Below are 25,605 nucleotides of genomic sequence, written 5' to 3'. Positions count from 1 at the left end.
ATACTCATGAATTGAATATAATTCCAGTTTCTGTAACCCTTTTTCACCCCATACTTCAGTCATTCTATATATTGCTTTAAGGTTTATCTTTCTAACCTTATTGCTCTATAAGGAGCCTATTTGGAGCCTAACGTGTTAAGAGGATAAAACAAGGTTTTTTTTTCACACTTAGATATCCATAAGCCTGAGAAGTAATTTGTCCCAAGGCATTGACCTAAGAAATGTTCTCCATAAGGGTTTTTATCATTAATCCCTGATAGCTTTGTAAGTAATCTTGAGTCTTATGCCCACTGTATGATATTAGGTGAGTAATTTAACCATCTAAGCCTCATTTTCTTTATCTGTGAAATAGGAGTAATTGAAATTATTCCATAAGGCTTTAGTGAAAATAACTGAGTTATTCCAGGTAAATTGCTTAGTACTTTTCTGGACATACCATATACAGTCAATTAATGTTTGTTGGTATAACGAGATGTTTACTGCAGAGTAGGACCGGACTCCTCACAAAACTTTTTTTTTTATTGTTATTAATCATTTAGTGCTGCTGAATTGATCCTTTTGCCTTCTTTTTCTTTTCTAGAATCTTGATGTAACAATTGTAGACACTGTGACTATTCACTAGAAAAAAACTTATAAAGCTAGGCTGCATATTTTAATTGCTTTTTAAATACAGTTAACCTAAGAGAAAGGAAAATTAGGCTTCTCGTTTATTATTTAACCCAGAAAGTACGTATCTCCTTTGGGAGTTGGGTCTTACTCTTTCACCTCAAAGTGATCTATTTGTTGTTTTGTTTCCAAATTTGTTGTTTTGTTTCTAGGCAGCTGCTAGAGAAGAAATCCTCGCTAATGGAGGGAGCCTGTCGCATCACCATGGAGGTATTCTTTTTTGGGGGTAGAATTTCTAATATTCCTACTGTTTAAAATATTTGGTTTGATACAGTGCTGGGGGGCTCATAATAGGAGTAATTTGAGAGCACTAGGGCTCTCTTTGAAGTTGTTATGTCTGTCACTGAGGTTGCCTGTGCTGTGGTAGTAACTGACAGAAGCTTGATTTGACAAGCCTGCCTAGATAACAGAACCTAGACAGCCTTCTGAGTTCTCAGGAACTTCATGTCACCCAAGATAGCCCAGCAAGCCTGGGAGGTATTTGACCATTAGAGCAAACATTTTTAAAGGGGGAAAAAGAACCTACCTAAATGTTTTTTGGTTTTTTTAATAAATTTATTTATTTTATTTATTTTTATTTTTGGCTGTGCTGGGTCTTCGTTGCTGTGCGCAGGCTCTCTCCGGTTGCAGCGAGTGGGGGCCGCTCTTCATTACGGTGCGCAGGCCTCCCATTGCAGTGGCCTCTCCTATTGGGGAGCACGGGCCCCAGGGGTGTGGGCTTCAGTAGTTGTGGCACGCGGGCTCAGTAGTTGTGGCTCGCGGGCTCCAGAGCACAGGCTCAGCAGTTGTGGTGCACAGGCTCGGCTGCTCCGCGGCATGTGGGATCCGCCCAGGCCAGGGCCCGAACCCATGTCCCCTGCACTGGCAGGCAGACTCCCAACCACTGCACCACCAGGGAAGCCCTACCTAAATGTTTTTCATCCACTGTTGGAATGTAGCTAAAGTCAGTTGTACCATATATTGAATAGCTGTTTGTTCTGCCCACCCAAAATTCAGCAAATTAATCAAGGCGGGATATGAAAAAATCTTTTTTCAAGATTTTAATTCTGTTTTAGTATTTCTTTTTTTTTTTTTTTTAAAGGGCTCTTTATTTTTTTTAGTAATTTATTTATTTATTTTTGCTGTGTTGGGTCTTCGTTTCTGTGCGAGGGCTTTCTCTAGTTGTGGCAAGCGGGGGCCACTCTTCATCGCGGTGCGCGGGCCTTTCACTATCGCGGCCTCTCTTGTTGCGGAGCACAGGCTCCAGACGCGCAGGCTCAGTAGCTGTGGCTCACGGGCCTAGTTGCTCCGTGGCATGTGGGATCCTCCCAGACCAGGGCTCGAACCCGTGTCCCCTGCATTAGCAGGCAGACTCTCAACCACTGCGCCACCAGGGAAGCCCTGTTTTAGTATTTCTTTTTGATCATTGTAGTATTTTTATTGGAGAGTTGATCCCATCAGTAATAAAAATTATGATATATCTACCTATGTCATATCTACCTAGACATATCTACCAGTGTTTTTAATATATCCCTCAATATAAATTGGTGCCTAGAAAATAGATGTATAGATTTTTTTAATTAAAAAAATTTTTTTAGGGAAATGCATGAAGATAAATGACCACTGAATTTAAAAATTTCAGCTTATACTCCTACTCTGGATTCTCCATATCCCTGTTTCCCTGTTTGATTTTCCATCATAGCATTTAACATTATCTAACATGCTATATATTTATACTTCTTGAGATTAGCTATCTCCTCCTACTGGTTAAGTAGGATCCATAAGGACAGGGACTTCTGTTTCATTTCTGTGTACCAGCACCTAGAATAGTGCTTGGCCCCAGTCAGCCCTCCATACATGTTTGTAGGATGATTGAAAGAACTTTGGTAGAAAACAGAGTGGACTGTGGAGGATCTGTGTTCATATGACATTATTGCACCCAGGCCTGAAGAAGATTGCTAATGTGGATGAATGAAATAGAAAGACAATTCCCAACATCATTGTATCAATTTAATCTTTTGCATTCCCTCTACTTTTTCTTAACCTCCACAAATAAATTTCTAACTTAGCTGACTGATAAGCATTAAAGTGAATGAATTTGTTCTTTTCCTCCTTCTCCTGTTTATTACCTTTTGATGGAGATTCTAATGAATGTTAGAACGACAAAAATGAAGAAGGGAAGAAATTGGATATTAGAAACGTCTCAAGTGAAATTAAAAACTTTTGATTAATCTAAAAGTCTAAACCTAATTTTGGAACTATAAACATGAGGTATTTCATAAAAGTGCTTAGAATTTTAGCACCTTCCTTTAAAATGTTCAGAAAGCTATATACTTTATTTTAAATCTTTTTTGTATATTTTGTTTTAGGGTGCCGCTGTATTACTATGTAATTTACAAGTGTACTTGTAAAATTACATAATATCATTAAGTAATATGTTCTTCATTCTAAATTGATTGCATGGAGGGAGGAAACAGAATAATTTAGCTATAATTACTTATTTGAAGAAAAAAAGAATTTTCCTTTCCATAGCCAACAATTTTGCCTTTTGGTACATGTCAGCAGCCAACAAGTGCACTTTTTCCTTTAAGGTCAGGAACTATAGGAGCTATGTTTGTGATAGTAAATATGAGAGAGATGTGATTCTGCAAGAGGGTGAGAATAGCCAAATCTTGTACTATATAGAAAGAAATAGAGGCTTAATTGTTATTTAGATAACTGGGTTATATGAACTAATTTCCTTAATTGTGAGAGGATATTCTTCATTTACTTAAGCTTTACAGTGCGATAAATTCTACAGAAGTTATGGAAGTGACCAAATGACCTGCAACATTGTGGAAGAAAGCCAAACCAACGCTTTTTTTTCTTGCCAATGACACTTTACTCCTTTAGGATCTATGAGGATATTCAGGTCCCGCCAATAGTGTCTATATGTGAGATGCTGAAAGTCTAGTATGGCAGAAGTGTTGACAATACTTATTCAGGTACACCTCAGACACTGAGAGCTTCTTAGCAGGCTCTAACAGAACCTACATAAACATACTTGAAATAATGTATGTGTGAGGCTGTCATTACAGGAAAAAAAAAATCACACAAATTTAAAATAATAAAGAGTTAAGTAATTCTAGTACAAATTTATTTGAGACTTAGACTTTATTTGTGAAAGCTATGGTTAATCATCTATTATTCAGTAAACGCAAATAGAAATTAATTTAAAGAATAGTTCAAAAGATATAAGCCTTCATTAACTAAAAGATCATGATTATTCAATTCTTGATTCCAAAGCAAAAAATATAAATAGCTCCTGGGATATTTTTGATACGAAGTATGCCAAATGCTTTTTAATAATGTTGTATAATATGTTTTCCACATTATAAATATTACTGGTCCACTAGGCAATAGAATTTCAAAGAATGGTAGTCCTTCCCTTGAAAGATCTTACAGTCCAGTAAAATAAAATATTATAGCATTTCAAAAGGCTGCTGATCAAAACTGGTAGGATTATGATATCATCATATTTTAACCAAGATAAGAGTCTCCCATTTTCTTTGAAAAGCACTCAAAAGGTGACTTTAATAAACATGTAAATGCTATAGATGTTAAAACATCAAAGAGAAGGAAGATAAAATAGGGAAAGGAATTAACATTTATAAAGCTGTAAGTATTTGCTAGGTGCTCTGCATGACAGTCTCCTTTAATCCCGATCAAAATGCTGTGGAGTAGATATTGTTCCTGTCTTTCAGATGAAGATGTATTAAGCCTCTGAGTGTACAGTAACTTACTCCAAAGTATCAGCAGTAATTGTTAGTGCCAGAATTTGAGTTTGAACTCAGGTCATCCTGCTTCAGGGTCCTTGTCCTCTGACTTAAGAACATAAAATAGTGAAAATAGGCCAAAAGCTAAAAAGATTGAAAGTGAAAGCCTTTGAAAAGAGGCACATGCATTTAAAAGTATATGAGAAGAAATACTAAGCATTAGTCTTTCTCTTTTAAAATGTAAAACCTCTGTTTCTTTAATTTTGACACTAAGTTAGTTGCTTGTCCTGCTTTAGATGTTAAAACAGAAATGAATGAACATTTTAATTTCCTCATCATAACTATTTCATTGTTTTCTCAGTTCTTGCACGTAAGTCAGTTTGACTTTCTGGTCGTTTTTATACTTCCTGATTATAGGTTTCTAACATGTCAGCAGTATCAGGTAATAAAACAAATGCAGGTCAGATCATGTTACAATAAAACTCCTTGTATAATTTATGTGCATTTTCAGGTTCTAGGCTTATAAGCCTTTTTTTGTTGAAGACTCCAAGGTTGATGAAATAATTTAATTTTAGAAATTATTAACTTGAACTTGAATGTAGCAAGGTTTGATTGCATATTAATTTATTGAGAGGTTCTGCCTCATTTAAATAGGAATTTTTTATTTCTATCACATTTCTCATATTTTTTATTTTCATGCAGTCAAAAATATGACTGTGTGTAAACAAATTCTGAACCACTTGGATTCCTCTATGGCTTAGAAAAAGAAACTAGGTAAGCCTGAACATAAAATATATTTCATATGTGCTGGTAAAATGAAGATGCTTTCCCTTTGCTAGGTTGTCTTCTAAACCGCTTTATAAACACTGGCGTGCTCCAGGGCTCAGCCCAGAGCCAGTTTGTTCCTCCGTGTTTCCTCACTCCCTCAATGATTACTTTAGTCCCAGGACTTAAAACACCATCCTTATGCAGATGACTCCCAAATACCAGAAGGGATCACCACCACCACCGTAGTTCAAATCACTGTTTTTTCCTGCTGGGACAATTGCAGCCTCTTAATTGGTCTGTCCACCTTCACTCCTGTTCCCCTGCTGTCATTTCTCTTGCTGCCCAAGTAATCTTTTTAAAACTCAGTATTTTCTCCTCACATTCAGAATAAAATCCAAAGTCCTTATCAGGTCCTTCAAGGATATACATTGTGTGTTTTATCTCTCTGTCTTCATCTCTTACTACTTTTTCCCTCTAGCAGTAGTGTCCTTGCTATTTCTCAGGCATATCAACCCTCTTCCCCCTTCAAGGCGTTTGCTATTTATTCTGTCTCTTCCTGATGTTCTTTCTCTTGTTTCCCCTCCCCCAGATATTTGCATGGCTCACTTTCCCATCATGAAGATCTCTGATAAAAATGTCACCTTCTTAGAGGTGTCTTCCTTATTCTCTTGTATAGTTTATGTGTCCCTCATTCGAATAAGTTCAATGAGGTTACTGACTGTATCTTGTCTGTCACTGTGTTCCCCAGTCCCTAGAACAGTAACTGGCTGTTCTCCATAGAAGTAGATGCTCAATGAATATGTTATGTGAGTAGTTAAGTGCCCAAGCGCTCACAGAATTTGGGGCAATTTTGCAAATTCTCAGACATCTCTGAATTTTTCATGTTAGAATGGCATTAGTCTCCTTGCTAATTTAACTTCAAACGTTTAATAATCAGGCCTTGTTTGAATATAGGGTCATGTTTAATCATGAAAAGGCTCAGTTTATTCCATAATATTTCTGAGAATGTGTATTAGCAGAGTCAGTTATTCAGTGGAAATGTAGGGTAAAATAATGTGCCTTTCACTACAGCTGCCCAACACCAGCCATTTTAGTGTTCTTCCGTAGATGCATTATATATGTAAGATTCCATTTAAGCTTTATCTTAAAACAAACGCAAGTTTGAGAGGCTTACAAACAGAGGGGAAAAACATAGGCTTTGGAATCAAATCTGTATTTGACTCTTGGCTCTGTACTTAACTACCTGTGTGACCTTAGGGAAATAACTTCTCTGAGCTGCAGTTTTCTCATCTGCAAAATGGGAATAGTACCTACCTCAGATTATTGTAAGACTTAAGTGTGATAATGTATGTAAAGCATCAGAAATGTCCTGCATATAGTAGGTGCTTAAGAAACAGTAGTCTTCTAAAAAAATAAAAGCAGTAGGCAGCACCAAGTGAAACTCTGGTTTGTATTCTTAACCCCCTACTCTAACCATTGAAGAAAGGGTTACAGTTTATTTGAAAAAAACCCATATATTCAAGGAATATAATTCAGTAATTATCTTAACATTTTCATCTATAACCTGCAGTTAGTCTCACCCTATAGGAGGTTCTGTTACAAGCTGTATGAAAGAGCAGCACAATTGGCAACAAAATTTGCTATAAAAAATGTCTATTTTCATACATGCTTCTCTGCTTAAAGTTAATCACCTAATTTGTAAATTTCAAATATCCTGTGCTATTCAGTATAGTTTCATAAAGCAGAAATCTTTCCATATAAATTTTAAATAGAATGGGTTTAATTATCCTTCTAAAGTTAATAATAGAGCTCTCAAAAGATTGCTTTTTATATGTGTAGAAAAGATTTTTCTTAATTTGCATCCTGAACTTAAAACTCAAGGCAACCTCATAGGAGCATCTTTAGTTACTGACCTTCAGGCAGTATCATGATATTCTCAGTACCATTTTTGAGTTCAAAAGTAGAAGGGCTGGGGGTTGGGAGAGTATTGATGTAGTTTCTGTTAGAGGGTTTGGCCTGTAATTGTGATTAATAACAGTTGCTTTCACTATCTGGAAACAGACAGGCTGGTTTGTCTGCCTACAATCATGCTGTGATAAATGGAGCTATTTTAACTCTGGTTTTGTGTATCAAAGAAAACAGATGTAGTCTGGAACTGGAGGCTATAGGAAATATAAAGCCTGCTTAACTTAATCTTCATAGTGCTTGTTTTTGTAACTGACGAGCTGGTCAGTTTAAACAGCAGCGTTTATGTCAGCCATATATTTAAATTTCAATTTACGACTTAAGTTTTTAAGTTGTTCATTTGCTAAAATTATACCTAAGGCCTTGTCAGGAAGTAAAAAACCTTGATTAAATATAACCAGTCTTAGTTTAAATATTGATGTCTTTACCTAACCAAAATTATTTCCTATTGTTCAGAGAATAATTATGGGGTAGCTGCTCTTAACAGTTTTTGTGGTCTTAACATAATCCAATAGTATCAGGAACTTTAAAAGTAAAAAGAGACTACTCAAAATAATGAGCAAAAGATCAGCTTTGTTAAAAACCTACAGTGTGAAATAAAAGACATACAGATTGGAAAGGATGAATGAAACTATTGCTGTTTATAGATGACATGATTGTCTTTGTAGAAACCCCCCGCCTAAAAAAAATCTACTAGAAAAAGATCAGCAAGATTGCAGCATACAAGAGCACACACCAAGATCAATTGCATTTCTATATATTAACAACAAGCATATAGAAACTGAGATTTAAAATGCAAGTACCATTTACATATGTTCCAAATAAGACATTTAAATTAACAAAATATGTACATGCCTATGCATAAATCTAATAAAATATATACAGGATCTGTGTTCTGAAGATAACAGAATGCTGATGAAAAAAATCAAAGACCTAAATAAATGGAGAGATGTGTTCATGGATTGGTAGAAAACAACCTAGTATAAAGATGTCAATTCTCCCTAGATTGATCTACCTATTTAATACAATTCCTTTCAAAATTTCAGAAAGATTTTTCTTAGATATAGAAAAGATTATTCTCAAATTTATATGGTAAGGCAAAGGAACTAGATGGCTAAAACAATTCTGAGAAAAGAACAGAGTCATAGGAATCAATTTACCTGATTTCAAGACTTATAATATACAGTCATCAAGACTGTGTGGTATTGGAGGAGTGACATATTGATCAATGGAACAGAATAGAGAGCTCAGAAATAGACCCACACGAATATGTCCAACCAATTTTGACAAAGGTATAAAGCAGTCCAGTGGAGGAAATATATAGCTTTTTCACCAAATGGTGCTGGAACAATTGGACATTGATAGGTTAAAAAAAAAAAAAAAAGAACCTTGATCTGAACCTCACACCTCACGCCAAAATTAACTCAACACAGATAATATACTTAAATGTAAAACATAAAATAATAAAACTTTTAGAAAAAAAAAGAAAATATTCAAGATCTAGAGTTGGGCAAAGAGTTCTCAGACTGTTCCCCAAAAGTACAGTCCATTACAGGAAAAATTGATAAATTGGATCTCATCAAAATTAAAAATGTTTGCTCTGTGGAAGACTCTGTTAAGAGGATGAAAAGTTAGGCTACAGAGTAAGAGAAAATATGTGCAAACCACATATCCAATAAAAGACCTATATCTATAATATATAAATAACTCTCAAAACTCAATAGTAAAATACAAACAATTCAATTAGAAACTGGTCAAAAGATATGAAGAATCATTTCACTGAAGAGGATATACAAGTGACAATTACATGAAAAGATGTTCAACATCAATAACCATTAGGGAAATGCAAATTAAAACCACAAGAGAAACCACTATACACCTATCAGAAAGCTAAAATAAAAAAATAGTGGCAGTGTCAAATGCTGGCAAGTATGTAGAGAAATTAGATCAATCATACATTACTGGTTGGAACATAACGTGGTACAGTCATTCTGTAAAAACAGTTGGCAGTTTCTTATAAAATCAAACATGTAACTACCATTCAACCCAACAATTATACTCTTGGGCATTTATACCAGAGAATTGAAAACATAAACCTGTATATGTATATTCAGAGCAGATTTACTCATAGTAGTCCCAAACTGGAGTCAGCTCAGATGTCCTTCAACCATTAAATGGCTAAACAAACTGTGGTACGTCTATACCATGGAATACAACTCAGTGGTAAGGGGAAACGAACCATTAACGCATGCAGCAACTTGGATGAATCTCCAGGAAATTATGCTGAGTGAAAAAAAGCCAATTCTGAAAGGTTGCATTCTGTGTGATAGTATTTCTATAACATTTTTGAAATGACAAAATTAGAGAAATAGTGAACAGATTGGTGGTTTCCAGGAGTTGGGTGTGGGGCGGGGATGACTATAAATAGGCAACACAAGGATCTTTGTGGGGATGGAAATGTTCTGTATCTTGACTATATCAGTGTCAATATGCTGGTTGTGATTTTGGTCTTTTGATAGCTACCAGATGAGTATAGCCTTTCCAATATTGAATCTTGATCAGATTACCATAGGGTAGCAGAAAGTTTGTTTTACTCTTAACTTTTTTTCCTTCAGTTTCTTCTTTGTTATTGGCTTTTTTCTCACAAAACTTAAAGTTGATTATAATATTTTTCCACCGAAGCAATGTTGTAAATAGTGAGATTCTAAGACCAGACTGTAAAAGCCAATTTAATCCATGATGTAATTGAACATTTAACTATTTCAGCTATGTCATAGGATGAACAGATTTGAGAGCTGACAGAAAATCTGTTGTAAGAATGTATTGATCCCTGCTCCTTCCTACCCTTGCAATTACAGATGCCCAGTCCCAGACAAAGGGCAGGGACAACGTTGTGTTTGCCATCTCTTACCTTGTGCTATATGTACCTGTAGTAACTTCCAGCTTCAGGTGTATTGTCTCAGCCACTAGGAGAGAATGGGTGGCTTGGATAATACCACTTCTCTTTGGACCTCTAAAGAGAACTTTTTCTCCCTAGCAATTTTATGACCAAGACTCTCTAAGTACTAGATGTTAGTCTCAGAATACCTCTACTACATTATTATATTGTTACAGAATAATTAACTTTTTATAGTCAGTTTCAGGTGATTAGCAGACAATTAATCCTAATAGATATTTTCAAGTATAAGATCTGTTAAAAATAACTTTAGGTAAAGTTAATTTTTAATGTTCTGTCTTTGTTGTCTAACACAGAAACCACTAGGGTACTTGTGGCTATTTAAATTTAAATTAATTAAAATGAAATAAAAATTTATTTCCTCATTTGCAGTAGCCACCTTTCAAGTGCTTGATATCCACATGTGGCTAGGGGCTACTGTGTTAAATACTGCAGATACAGAACATTTCTATCGACACAGGAAGTTCTACCAGACAGTGCTGTGAAGCTTTATTTCATATATATTTTCACACATTGGCTGGGAAAATGGCCCAAAAATACGGCTTAAAAGTTTTTTTCAGTAGATATTAGATTCAAGTCTTTAGGAGTTAAGTTCTGAAATAAACTAGCATTTGTCATTAATGGTAGGTTTTCTCAGAGTATAACTTCTGTCTACCACTTTTCCAGAATTTCTTTCAGTTTGGTCAGTAGCCTCAAATTTAGAACAAGGTCACCTTGCTATAGTAAAAGCCATTCACTGCTAATCCAGTTGGTTGTAGCAGTGAAGATATGTTGCTTTTATGGAAAGTGTTGGGCTCCTAGGAGACAGACCTTTGGAAACATAATCCGAGATTTCTTGGTCTTGTCACTGTTGACATTTTTGACTAGATTCTTTGTGTGGGGGCCATCCTGTGCATTGTAGTATGTTAGCAGCATCCCTGGCCTCTGCCCACTAGATGCTGGTAACATCGCCCCAGTTACGACAACCAAAAACTTCTCTAGACATTGCTTAGTGTCCCTTAGGGTGCAGAATTGCCTCTGTTGAGAGCTATTGATATAGTCCAAAGATTCCTAGAGATTTGAAGGAAAAGAGAGTTAGGTTCTGTGGCATACCTTCTCCTATCTTAGCTAATATAGAATAGCTCTGAGTATATCCAAGAAATAATGTCAGAATATAGGGAATGCAAGACAGATAAAACCAAAGGAAATTAAGGAAACCCAGATGGCCTTTCCCTGGATATTTGCATCCCTACATCTTATCTAAAATGACTTATAGATAACTGTGGTTCAACATTTATTTTTTAACTAACATTTTTTGAATTCTTACTGTGTGGCATACACTATATTATGCAACAGCACTACAAAAATGAATAAAACATGGCCCTAGTCTTCAAGGAGCATATGATGTTGACTGTCCTTTTCTGTCCTTATCTATTTCATGTTATTTGGCCTGTTCACTTGCTTTCAGCTCTGTTGTATAGGCATTAATTGCCACTTGGTTTAAACTTCGAGCGTGTCAAGCCATCTTTTGGGGATGTATAGCAGAATTAGCACTTGATTGTGTTCTGAAGACAGATTGAATCCAGCTCTTGTGATCTGTTATTATCTTGATGATTCAGGGTTTTTTTTCTGTTTCATAATCTCTAAAGACCTATTCAAGGATCTGTAAGATCTTAGAGCTGCTATATAAACTGCACAGATAAAACCTTAGCATAAAGAAAACTGACATATAAAAATATTTAATAAGAGAAAAATCTTATAATACCAGATTTTAATTATCTATGAATCTTTCATCTTGATGTCAGAAGTTTCATTAGTAGTAGAAAATACATCAGATGACTTAATAAATCAAACGTGACTTTAAGTATCCATTAAATCAGACTCCGCGATAGTTATAGTCCCATCTCATGTGTCTTTAAAAGCTGGATATTCGCATCCCTCAGCTGGAAACCTGTTGGCTTCAGCATGTACCTCCACCAAAGCCAAACACACACACAGATGCCTTAGAGCACAAACCGACGGACAACTAAATCCTCTTTCAGGTTGAACGTTCTACCCCACGCCACTCCCTCCCAAAGAAACATCATCATAGTTAGATCACCGGATACCAGAAAGAGTGGAAATTGTCCATTGTCCTTCTCTGTTCTCATCAGTACAGATCAAGTTGCGTGGGGCCAGAACCTCATCTGACAAGAGGTTGGTGTCCCTTTAGCGCTAGTTCCTTAGATAATCCACCAGTAGTTTAGTTGGGTTAATTAAATCTTGAAATACAAAGTCAGTGCTCAGATCACTCATACAAGAAGCTAAATCCAGATTTTCTTTTTTAAATCTGACCTGTAGAATAGTGTTAAAAAGGTATCCAGGATGCCCAAAGTAGAACTTTCAAAATACTGTTATTTCAGTAACAGTTAGGTGCTTTTAACTTTGGCTAAATTCTCCTTCTGAGCTTCAGCTTCAGTAATCTTCTAAACGTACAGCCCATTTCATAATTTGTTTTTAATTTTTTTAATAAATTTTATTTATTTTTATTTGTGGCTGAGTTGGGTCTTCGTTGTTGTGTGCGGGCTTTCTCTAGTTGCAGTGAGCAGGGGCTACTCTTCGTTGCGGTGCGCAGGCTTCTCATTGCAGTGGCTTCTCTTGTTGCGGAGCACGGACTCTAGAGCGCAGCCTCAGTAGTTGTGGTGCACAGGCTTAGCTGCTCTGTGGCATGTGGGATCTTCCCGGACTAGGGCTCGAATCCCTGTCCCCTGCATTGGCAGGCAGATTCTTAACCACTGCACCACCAGGGAAGCCCATGATTTGTTTTTTAAATAAGTGTATAATAAGTCTTTTCAGCCTTGTAATCAAATTCATAATTCAGAGAGTTTTTAATTTAGCTAAAAAGAACTCTGGCTAGCAGACCCTAGATGTGTCCCTTTTAAGATGAGATTATTAGGTAGTTTCTGCTAAGTCTTCAGCCCCTTAGACCACAAAGATTAGTTCCAGATAATTTTTGGTGGCTAGGCTGGCCAACATGTTCACATTTTCCACACACAAGACTCCCATTACCCATCCCTCTTATATACATGTCTGTTCAGTCTTTGCTGTTGATCTTCCCACAAAATGTGTTATTTCTTGAAGCCGTTAGCATCCAAAGGGGACTGTTGAGCCTGTGATTTCAAAAAGCTTCTATTTTCTCTGTTCCAAAGTATAATTTTTTTTTAAAGATTTTTTTTTGATGTGGACCATTTTTAAAATCTTTATTGAATTCGTTACACTATTGCTTCTGTTTTATGTTTTGGCTTTTTGGCCGCAAGGCATGTGGGATCTTAGTTGCCCAACCAGGGATCAAACCACACCCCCTGTGTTGGAAGGCGAAGTCTTAACCACTGGACCACCAGGGAAGTCCCCAAAGTATAATTTTTTAACGTATTGTATATTATGGAGAAAAACACAGAATACTTATTTTATTCTGTCTGTATATACAGTATAAGAAATTAAATTGTAAAAAAGTGAACTCCAGGGGCTTCCCTGATGGCGCAGTGGTTGAGAGTCCGCCTGCCGATGCAGGGGACACAGGTTCATGCCCCGGTCCGGGAGGATCCCACATGCCACGGAGCGGCTGGGCCCGTGAGCCATGGACGCTGAGCCTGCGCGTCCGGAGCCTGTGCTCCGCAACGGGAGAGGCCACAGCAGTGAGAGGCCCGCGTACCGCAAAAAAAAAAAAGAAAAAAAAGAAAAAAAAAAGTGAACTCCACTTTTAATTTAAGCAGACAAAGAATTTCCTCCATTAGTTTTCTGTATTTGGCTGGCCTATGATTTTTGTACCTTTAAAAATACATCTAAGACTCTTAAATACCTGGCTTAAGTATTTTGAGCATTGAATATGTAGAAAAAATGAGAATTATGGAACACGGGGTCTCTTTCTTATTTTCAGAAATGGTGGATTTGGCTTTTTGTAGCTCTAGTGTTGGCTCTCAAGCTAGGTTTACACTTCTAGAGGATCAGAAGTCACAGGAGTGTAGTTGAGTCAGTAGTCATGAATATCCCACATCAGATAATCCAAGTCTGGAAAGAGGAATAAGCTTCATGTGGTATGAAGGTACACATGACTTTTCATGGATAACTATACATACAAGGAATGTTGAAGTAGTCTTTGGCCACCTGTTATTTGCTGTTTTCATTCATCCATTCTCCCCTTTAGTATGGCATGCTTCCTTTTCTGAAAATGAGTCTACAGATATGTAAGCAGCTACTATATAGTTGTGCACACACATGTGTTACACATGTCCAGATCAGTATAATCTAATTTCTAAAATGCCTAGCAGTGCAAATAAAGATTGTACAAATGGCATTATTATTGTTGTTGTTTAACTCTAGAATAAAAGTCTTCTACTTTGAAGTATGATCCCATCTTTGGGATTAGGGCCTTTGATGTTTCATTGTTGTTTTTTTAATTTATCAATTCATCTGAGGCAGCCAGAGAAGGTTCTCTAGAATTTTATGAAGACTATTTCCTATAATCTTGTATTATAAATGCTCATTAAGCATTTTTACTTAAACTCTCTTTTCTCTGTGTACGTTTATCCTGTAATGTAGTTGACTTAAATTGTTAAGCAAATCCAAAAAGATTTCTAGTCCCTTTAATTGCATAAACTTTGATTTCTGACCTCAGTTCAAATTCTGTTATCACTAACAGAAGAAGCTTACAGACCTCTGCCATCAGGTCATCAAGGGGTTAAATTATTTTATCAGATATGTTTTTGAGGGGCCACAGCTATGCTGCCTGTACTGCCTTTTATTTTTTTAACTTTCTAGTTCACTAATCAAATGTATGTTAGATTGATTATTGTAAAAGTATAAACCATAGAAAATTTGACAAGATAGATGTGTAAATTATCCTTCTGACAGAACTAATGATGCACTTCAAGCACCTTCTGTTTTCCAGCGCTTGGTGAGCGACTTCATTAAATATGCAGTGGCTGTTGGGTGGCTTCTCAGAGGATGGTTCAGCTCCTTGTGGAATTGGATTATTACTAGAGGTGTAAAACCAGGCAGACGAGCTAGCTGTTGGGCATCCTGCTGAGGTTCTAATGTGCTCCATCTTGTCGGAGCAGTTGTTTGCAGTCTTTTCAGGACAATTACATCCATAACCACAGGACACATTCAGTGAAACTATATTACAGATAACAGTGGAGACTGGCATTGACTGCTTTTCATCCCACTCTCTTGAGTTGCCTCAGTGTCGGTAGCTTATAATAATGCCACTTCTACCGTTCACAGAGTAGTTTTTTTTTTCTTTTAATACCTTGGAGCAAATCTGGAAATAACTGATTTGTAACTTTTTCTTAGTGCAAAAATCGTAGGATATTTGGAGTGAAAAGATTCTGTAGCTTCTAATCCCTTTGCATATGAGAAAACTAAGGCTGAGTCATTGTGGTGAGCTGTCCCTTAGGGAGATAGTAGGAGGACCCGGTAGAACATCTTTTAGGTGGTAGAGATTGCATGAATAGCAGTTTGTACTGTTTGGCTTCTGGTTTTAGAGCTCTTTTAAACAGAATTTTTATTTTGAATTTAAGATTTCTTTTTCCTTCTGTAGAGCATTTTTCCTCATCTTAATACCAGCAATGCTTTTTTATTTCTAGAAGCCAAGCAGAAATATTTTGCTTTCTGAGAATGTCATGCTATTTATTATTTTAACGACAACTGGTGGTTTCCTGGAGTACTGGACACAAAAGACGGTTTGAGTTGAGCTTAAAGTGGTATTTAAGTTTTCCAAAAGGCAGATGCTATGGTGGATCACTGAAGCCTGATAAATGAGAGTGCATTTTAGAATGACAGGCTGAATACTTTAATGAAAGAAGGCTTCCCATTTTAGTTGGCCAATTGAATCGCTGCTGATGACTTTGGATCATTAATGAACATTTGTGGAAAATGACCATTTGAATTCAGTTATTACAATAATACATTTGAAAAGTACTAACTACAAATAATCCTACCCGTAAATAAGATTTATCCATTTTCCCATAGATGAATCAGCATCCTGCTTTGCTTTTTAATGCCAAAGTAAATTGACATTTCAGAATTCTTTTATAGATTAAGTACATATCCTTTCTTATAAAAGTTCTGCTTAGAAAAGGTTACATTTTCGTTGAATGCCTTTTAAAATATAAGTTATGCTGCTAATGATTATATTCGTTATTCTCAGAATAAATTAGCAAGACTTAGAAACAAAGAAGGGGAACATGATACAGTGTATAAAAGCAGATAATTAAATTTAAGATGGTTTAAGTATTTGATTTATTTAGTGCCTAAAAAAACTCTAATTCTGGAAAAATAATAGGAAGAAAATAACAATTATTTGAACATGCAAATTTATTTTAAAGTCATATGAAAAGAAAATGCAAATGGAAAGCTCATAACCAGATTTTTTTCTTAAGCCCAAAGTTCAGATATTCTCAATTTTTTAAAAGCTTTTGTTCTCAAAATATTTTATGGATATATAGCTTGTCAGTTTTTGCTGTAGTACACCCAGCAAATTCATCTGGATATGTTTTCTTTAGTTAACTTTATTTTCTCTGAAACTTTGGCATGTTCTGGTAAAGACAGGAGGTGGGTTCTTTTGAAATGCATGTTTTTCTCATTTTGTTATTTGTAAAATGGGCCATAATCTCAGTGCAGGCTCCCTTCATCTCCATTTTACAGTTTACAAAGAAAGGAGACACTGTGGAGCACAGGCTCCCCTGGGAGTACACTGAGCTTAATGAGCTTGATAGTCTGGTGGGCTCAATAAATCAAATACAGCAAAACATTTCTCATTTTTGAATAAAAGCATTTATCACACAGTGTTTGTTCATTCGTGGTCATAAGATTGATTGGTTCCCAGCATCATAGTGTATATTGAAGCATTTTTTATTTTGTTTTTCCAGTGGGCAAGTTACGGAAGCAGTGGCTAAAGGAAAGTATCTCTGATGTCGGCTTTGGGATGCTGAAGTCTGTCAAGGAATATGTGGACCCCAATAACATCTTTGGAAACAGAAACCTTTTATAAATCCATTACTATTGTTAAGAAAAATGTCACTTTTTTTTTAAGTCTTTAACTATGGTTATACCAGTAATCAGATATATCATGGACTTTATTTCAGCTACCTTTGTTTGTTGGTTTAAAATAAGTTTGTTTCATTCTGTAGTTTGTTTTGTTTCTACATCTATGGATTGACAGATGGTATTCCTAAATCTCTCTCATTGTAGGTGTATCAGTTTACAGCCAACTGGTTGTCATTTCAGATTTCAGTCAGGCAGCACAAGGCTGCCAGTGGTTAATTTCAGAAGATGCTGCCAGCTGTTTTGTATTGATGCTTCTTCTTAGGAACAAAGCCAGATTTTGGTGTCATCTATTGTTTCTCTAGTCTCTTTTTTAAAAGGACGTTTCTGGGAAGCAGCTATCTAGGGAAGGATTCCACTGAGGAGTGATATACATGTATGTTTTTTTAAGAGTGCATTCTAGTGTGAATAGGTCACTAAGGGAGAATACCCATGAAAGAATATAGGCAACCTCTTATTTAGGATGCCTTCAGTTCTGTAAGGTGCTTGGCCTACATTTTTCTTTGAAATTAGTATACAGTTATAAAACCTTAAATCATTAGTATGCTTTATTCTGTCAGGGGACATGTTTTTGTTCTCCATGTTTCTGTTTCTACTGAGGTATGAGTTGTATTTGTATCACTGAGATAACATATTGTTATATCCTAATTCATTCATAATATGTTTTATAAGAAAAGCTGACTTATCACTCATTGTACGTGAAGAACAGGTTTACCATGAAAGGAATGTCTTTATTCAACTTACAGTTCTCATGTTTCTCATTTCACATTCTTGTTGCTGAGATGCAGAAGAAGCTACAACAGGAGCAGAAGAGGGAAGACTTCTTACACTGAATGTCTCCAGTTCAAAGAACTGTTTCAGCTAAAGAAACACAGTCATCATTCAGCTACTGAATTTGAAAACCTCAACAGTTTCAATGACAAAAAACCTTTTTTAAAAAAATTAACCCAAACAACATGATAAATTTCCATATAAAAGTAAAGTTTCAATTTAGTTTTTAATAATGGTTTAATGTCTTTTTTGAATTACTGGTTTAACCTAAATTAAAAAAAATAATGTATTAATACACACACCATAATCAAAAGTTTGAAATATCATATTTCTTAAACAATAGGGAGAACGTTAACCACATTTAGCAAACATTTTTACATTCAAACCTGGATATTAAAATAAATGAAATGATTACTTTGAGTCACTGTCTGTCAAGGTTCATGGTTCACATTTTGAGACAGATTCTTTTCTTAATGCAATACCTAACTTTTGATAATTTTTTTAGAATTAATATTTGATCAGCTAATATGAGTCGAAATGCAGACTGTCCTTTAGAAGGACACACTGTCTATGTAGCAACAGCTCCAAAGTATTTTTGGGCAGTTTGATACCTTTTATATCTGAAGTAGCCTTAACCAGAAAATCTAAAATTGATTCACAAAATGATATTTTTAAGACTTCAAAATGATGAATAATTTTTAACAAATAAAATTGGCCTCAAACTAATAAACTTAAAATCTGTAAGCAAATCAAAATGAAACATTAGTTTAACAACAAAAACTAAATATTTATTTATTAGAAGCTGCCTCTCTTCATTGGTGATTTATTTTTAATTATAAAATTTCCAGCAGATCTTTACTTCAAGCCCTTGATATTTGAAATAGTTGGATACTTGATGAGGAAATTACACTTCTAGAATTATAAAAATCTCAGCTTTATGAAATGCATCTATTCATGAAAGTAATTTCTCTAATTGGTGATCAAAATGTAAAATTTAATACGATACTAATATCTCACTGGAGTGTATACATGTTTCTGAGTAATTTTTTAAAAATAAAACTGACAGATTCATAAGCAGATCCATTCCTTTGCACGTGATTGTTATAACATTCTTTCCTAGGGAGTTCAGTTTTCAATAACCTCAGAATTAGGAAATGTAACACCTGAAATTGTTCACTATTCTACATGAACCTTATAGAAATTAGTGATTTATGCGTTTGTTTTCTTCCATGCATGCATGCCTCTCCAACCTTGATTTTGTAGTGATGACTACATTTTGTACTTAGAATCATTTCTACAGGGATCATTTTGAAACACATAAACACTCATCAGTACTGTTTCACTCTGATTTAGTAAATCAGAAAGGCTTTCCCTGCTTCCACGCACCCACCTCTGAGAGGTGCCTCAGCTGCATAACTGCATAACACCAATTTGTCTTTCTTAAATTAGTCATATTTCTAATATTTTATTTGATGATGTCACATTTGGGTTGACATTTTAGTGGGAATGGGAACTTGCTGCTAGTGAGAAATGGCATTGAATACTAGAGTCAGTATGAACAGGCTTTATTGACCCCTAGAGAAACAGCTGCCTTAATGTTTGGTGCACTTTACAGTATATAAGTGAGTTTATTAGTGTTATGCTAAGTAACATGAGCTTTTTTAGTTTAGTAAGAATTGCAGAATCCACATGTTTATTGTACCCAGCATTTTACCGCAAAGAAAGAGGATTAAATTCTTTCCTCTCTTGAGGAATTGGGAGTTTTCTTCCTAAATGCTTACATACTATAGTACTCTTACTTAAAAGCTGTTTATGAAGCTGGAAGCATTCTAGTATACATAGCTGTGTTGATGTATTTTGGAAAACAAAAACTCAGTGAAGGATGAACTTCCATCAGTGTGTGTATTAAACCAGATACAGATGGTTGCAAGAAAACCTCTTTTTCAGAATATTCTCTTAGTAACTGCTGAGTCCTAGCTTGCAGTTTTGAAAATGACTTTTGCATGTTGGCTTCAGAGGTTTTCCATTGTCATATTCTTTTATAGCTGCAACTTCTTAACTATAGCTGCTCAGAGAAGTCCTGTGGTCCCAAGCTGAAGTCTGTAACCTTGGCTGTTCAAATGGGCTGAGTTTGGTTGAACATCTATTCTTTGTAAACGTAGAATGCAAACATTTATTATGCATTGATGCACAAACTGCACATGCTGGTGCTTGAAGCAGCCAAGGTGGAATTCTGTGGAAAGCATATCTACATTTTAAGAAGCACTGAGACAGGAGTTAAGGACATCTTTAATAGCTTTTTGTTACCACTTAATCTTTGGTGATTTCGATTTTAATTAGGGTTTAGCTCGTGGTGGGAGAAAAGCCGAAAATAACAAGTGCCAGGATAGGATTGAAGAATCCAGAATCACCTTTGGCTTTATGAAAGCTTACCTTTGCCCAAGGCTTCACGTTCCCAAATGAGCCACCTGTCAATATATACATTTAATCCTCATTAATTTCATATAGTACATTGATGCGGAAATCCAGAAGGTGTAAAAGATTGTTTTAAACTATTGAAATACAGTGTGTAACATGAAGGATGTAAGTTACTCAGCTTTCTGCTCCCTAAAGCAAACAGTGTTTGTCTTGGTGTGAAATTTAACTGTAAAAACTACCTGTAATGTCAACAGATTATAGAAACTTATATTATTAATAAAATGGACCTGGGTTTAAGAGATTTTTTTTCTTCAGACGGGGTGTGAAGCTGTTCATTCTTCTGTTTGCGTCTGGGTTTGTCTTTCGATTTTAGTTTTTCATCTTCATATTTCCTCTGATTTGAAAACAAAATTAATTTTTATAATTTTATTGATGAAGCATGATCAAGTGCAACCTAAATATAACTAAATCCTTTTGGATTTATAGATGAATATATTGTTAGCTAGGTTTTATTACTCTCTAATTATTTTAAATCAATGTTATATTCCTAGGAGGTGTATAGTCTCCTGTGAACCTGAAGCATTCCCATTTGAACCTTGGAAGATCCTCAAAGAATGAGCGCTCTTGTGCTCTCCTAACCACAAGAATTCCTTAACAGACGTGAGTAAGGACCACTGAAGCCAAAGAACCATCACAGAATTAAGTAACTAGTTCTGTGAACATGAAAAGGTTTCTTTTTTGGTTCCCAAAGGAGATTATTTTGTACTTTTTTTTTCCCCACAACAAAAATAACACGTTACATATCATTAAGAGCATTTTTCAAAGACTCTGAACTTCCAAATCAGCAAGAGAGAGAGAGAGAAGGAAAAAAAATATTTCGGTGTGGATTTCTAAGCAGCATATATACATGTTTTTAAGGCATCTTATTGTTGGCAGTGTTTTTCGTAAGCACCCTATGAAACATGTTGTTTAACCCCTAAAGCAGTCTTGTTCACATATCCAAAAAGGACATGAAACGCTTGTGCTGGTGTAAAGTTTCTCTAAATAATTATTTTTTGAGCTATTTAAAGCTCACAGTGCCTTGTTGGGATTTTTTTTTCCATGAAATAGCCATTATTTAAAATGAGTGGGAGAGGATAAGTCTTTAAGGCCAGAGCTTGTGTAGCAGTTCAAGGCTATTCCTCTTCAAGAACACGTCAGGAATGAAGTAGTTGTGTGTGGAAACACAGAAGATCCTTTCCACAGTGTTGGTTTCAATCTCCTATTCTAGCATATTTAACTAATGGTGTGGTGGACCTGTATTCTCACATACACCTATTCAGTCAGTGGGATTTACATGTACTTTCTTTCTTGCATTTTCATTCCTTCTGTCCCAGCTTAGTAGCCCTAAGGTGTGGCTTGGTGGATGTGGCATACTTAGTCCTGGAGACACCCACTACCTGTTTTGGGTGTTCGCTCACACAGCTCCCTGAGGAGGAGAGCCTGGAGGAGGGGAGGGGGGTGGGTTCCTATTCCTTATGTTGGGTGTCAGTCCTTTTTGTGTGTGATGGTGCCTTCAGAATAATGAATATTTGTGTTTCTGAACAATGATAAATCTTCTGAGAAATATGTGTAGGTTATATTTCTTAATTTTTGTCCTTTTTCGCTAAGCCTGTGAAATACTTTGGCTCTGATACAACTTGACTTGAATAATATCTTATCCTGAGTCTTCCTCTAAGGCAGTGCATATTCCTGCCAGTACTGTAGTCATCTTTTGGGAACTACGTGTGGGTAAGCACTTGTATGTAAGCCATTATACTGCTGTAACTAAGCATACAAATAGTTCTTCTCTTTACATTAATAGTCTTAAAAGTGGATATGTAGTGGGAAGGAAAATTCTTAAGGGAGTCCAGCATAGCTTTGTCAATTCAGACTGAGCCATACTGTTTTCCAAAGGGCTCAACATATAGTCTATATACTGTGCTTTCAGTGTATGTTTGGATCTCCTTTTACTGCTTTTCCTAGAATGTACTGTTCTATAAGCAAATGCCCATGTGTGATTTTTAAGATGTGCTGGGAAAAAAATAAAATACCAAAACCATTCATTGTTACGGAAATTGTTGCTTTTTTTCATGTTGATTCCATCTAATCTTTACCGTCTGTTCCCATAAGTAGCCTCTCTAGTAGTGAATGACAAGTGCACAGATACTGATTTTGTCCCTGCCTGTGGCTCCCACACTGGAGGGAAGGTTGTAGTTGTCTGGGCTCTGAAATAACTGAAGATTGGCCCTGTCGAACACAGCCTTACTTGATACATTTAAATAATAACTTGCCATACTAAGAGTTCAGCTCTTACATAAGTTAGTTATAGTTAGTTAAAGAAAGCAGTTTTCTGCCAGGCTCATATAAGGCTGAGACTGAATGAACCTTAGAAATCATCTCATCTTTTTCCCAAACACAAGTGGTATCTGACCTCCCTACCCCTCAGACCACACATAGATCACCAGTTTTTGTGAACGTGTGCTGTGACCACATGGGAATTTACTGCTTTTCCAGCAGGCCTTTTCCCAGTTTTCTGAAATCTTCCGGTATTAAGAGGTTTTTACTTATAAGACTGAAATCTGTCTCCCTCTTCTATCCATTACCGTAACGTCTGTCTTGTGTAGTCATGAAGAATTGCCCAGCTGCTCTGTTGAAGGGCAGCTCTGCAGGCATCTGAAGACAGCTCACGTTCCCCCAGACCTTCTTCAGTCAGCTGTGGCTCCTGTCTGTTCTAGACCCTTCGTCATCCTGCTCTCTCTCCATATGTGCCCTTTTCATGTTCTTAAAGTGGGGTGTCGAGTTCTGAATGTCCCAGGATAGGACCCATGATTCCCTTATCCCTTATTCCAGTATTCTTTAGTCAGTCTTGCACTGTTGGTGGACGGTGGACATTGCACTGTCATCTCACACTGAACTTGAATTTAACAGTTTGTCTTTTCTGCATGTGCCATTTTGGCCGCATCTCCATGGAGGCTGATGTTTTATTTTATATTCATTTTTATTGGAGTATAGTTGGTTGACAATGTTGTATTAGTTTCTGTTGTACAGCAAGGTGAATCAGTTATACGTATACATATATCCCCTGTTTTTTAGATTTCCTTCCCATTTAGGTCACCACAGAGCATTGAGTAGAGTTCCCTGTGCTAAACAGTAGGTTCTCATTAGTTATCTATTTTATACATAGTAGGTATATATGTCAATCCCAGTCTCCCAATTCATCCCACCCCCGGCTTCCCCCCTCGCCTCGGTATTCATAAATTTGTTCTCTACATCTGTGTGTCTATTTCTGCTTTGCAAATAAGTTCATCTGTACCATTTTTCTAGATTCCACATATAAGCGATATTATTCGATATTTGTTTTTCTCTTTTTTACTTCACTGTATGACAGTTTCTGGGTCTATCAACGTCTCTGCAAATGGCACTGTTTTGTTGCTTTTTATGGCTGAGTAATATTCCATTGTATGTATGTACCACATCTTTATCCATTCCTCTGTGGATGGACATTTAGGTTGCTTCCATGTCCTGGCTATTATAAATAGTCCTGCAATGAACATTGGGTTGCATGTATCTTTTTGAATTATGGTTTTCTCTGGGTATATGCCCAGGAGTGGGATTGCTGGGTCATATGGTAGTTCTGTTTTTAGTTTTTTAAGGGACCTCCATACTGTTCTCCATACTGGCTGTACCAATTTACATTCCCACCAGCAGTGCAAGAGGATTCCCTTTTCTCCACACCCTCTCCAGCATTTGTTGTTTGTAGATTTTTTCATGATAGCCATTCTGACCAGTGTGAGGTGATACCTCATTGTAGTTTTGTTTTGCATTTCTCTGATAATTAGTGATGTTGAGCATCTTTTAATGTGTTTTTTTGCCATCTGTAGGTCTTCTTTGGAGCAATGTCTATTTAGATCTTCCCCCCCATTTTTTGATTGGGTCATTTGTTTTTTTCATATTGAGCTGCATGAGCTGTTTGTGTATTTTGGAGATTAATCCCTGAGGCTGATTTTTTTAAAGCCTCATTACTTATATTTATTCTTACTAAAATTTGTATCTTACTGTATTTAGTTCCAGATTTTCAAAATTTTAGAATCTTGACTCTTACCCGGAGTATTTTTTGTCCCATCCAGCTTTGGGACATCAATAGAATTGAGACATGTACTGTCTGGATTCTCAACCAAGTAATGGCAGGCACCTGCAACACACAACAAGGGCCTGCCCAATAACACATCCAGGAAAGAGCATTCAGGGTTCAGCTAGCACACATTTCCACTTGACATGCTCGTGTTCACCTCATATTTTTACATTTTGTCAACAAATAGGCCTTTTTTCAATGAATCAGTGTTTATGCCAGACAAACATTAAACATGCAAAGGACGTCTACTTGGATTTAACATCGCCAGCTGCTGGACTGACATCCTTTGCTAAAGCTTGCTGCTCCAATTTCCTGTGCTAACCCTATCAGAAAAACAAATGAAGTCTTTATAACTGCCATCACATTTACTTTTGCCTGTGTGTGCCTTCAGGGGCATGTCTCTTTCTTTTTCAATATACTCGTAAACTCATCGTGTGCTGCATTTTCTGATGTGATCTGTTGATGGGCATAGTATTGACTGATGGACAACCTGTAGATCCATTCCTGCATAGTTTTGTCACCTCCTTTGTACCTCATTGTGTCCACATTAGATCTGGAAAGATAATTTTTTTAAATGACTGAAATTTGTCACTGTAGAGCTGTAAAATAACTTAGCAGAAGGTGGAGTTCTGAGTCTAAGAACACAGTGAAAAGGGTTCTATTCTGGAAATTTTGCAGATGCTCCATTTTTCTCTACCAAACTACTAGTCACTTTTCCTATTTGGGCCTAATATCTTTTGTAAAATGAAAAACTCTGAGGTCCCTTCTAAGTCAGTCTCAGTGATTCTGATGAGTCTCTGTATTTTTGTCAAACACTACCCTAGAATTGATTATTGCATGAATAATTTATTTTCTAATTTAACCGTTATTAGCCAGACACTGCTGGGCACTTAACCCTAGACAAGAGGTTCTGATAGTTATCACAACAACTCTGTGAAATGTATGGTATCGTCCCCTTTTTTCCGGTGAAATAACTGAGATTTAGCGACGTTGAATAACACACACTGTTAGTAGCTGGGAAGTGGCATTGCCAGGAGATGGTGCCAGGTCTGACAAAATCCAGTCTCTGTGCTGGCTGCTTCACTGCTCTAGGCTGCTTGTGCTAGGTAGTA

The 25,605-nt window shown here is 36.3% G+C and overlaps 1 protein-coding gene across 1 annotated transcript in view; it reads left to right on the top strand.

The window, feature by feature from the left end:
• AGPS (alkylglycerone phosphate synthase) overlaps window positions 1-20,637 on the top strand; it is a 149,138-nt gene extending 128,501 nt beyond the window's left edge. The window contains exons 19-20 of the mRNA XM_081243054.1: window positions 819-876; window positions 16,977-20,637. Of these exons, the coding sequence (XP_081099180.1) occupies window positions 819-876; window positions 16,977-17,098 (180 nt within the window). The 3' untranslated portion in view covers window positions 17,099-20,637. The remainder of the gene's footprint in view (window positions 1-818; window positions 877-16,976) is intronic.
• The last annotated feature ends 4,968 nt before the right edge of the window (window positions 20,638-25,605 follow it).

The sequence above is a fragment of the Mesoplodon bidens genome (genome assembly GCF_964165515.1).
Source record: "Mesoplodon bidens genome assembly, chromosome: 8".
Taxonomy (NCBI): domain Eukaryota; kingdom Metazoa; phylum Chordata; class Mammalia; order Artiodactyla; family Ziphiidae; genus Mesoplodon; species Mesoplodon bidens.
This window is presented reverse-complemented; position numbering and strand designations above follow the sequence as displayed.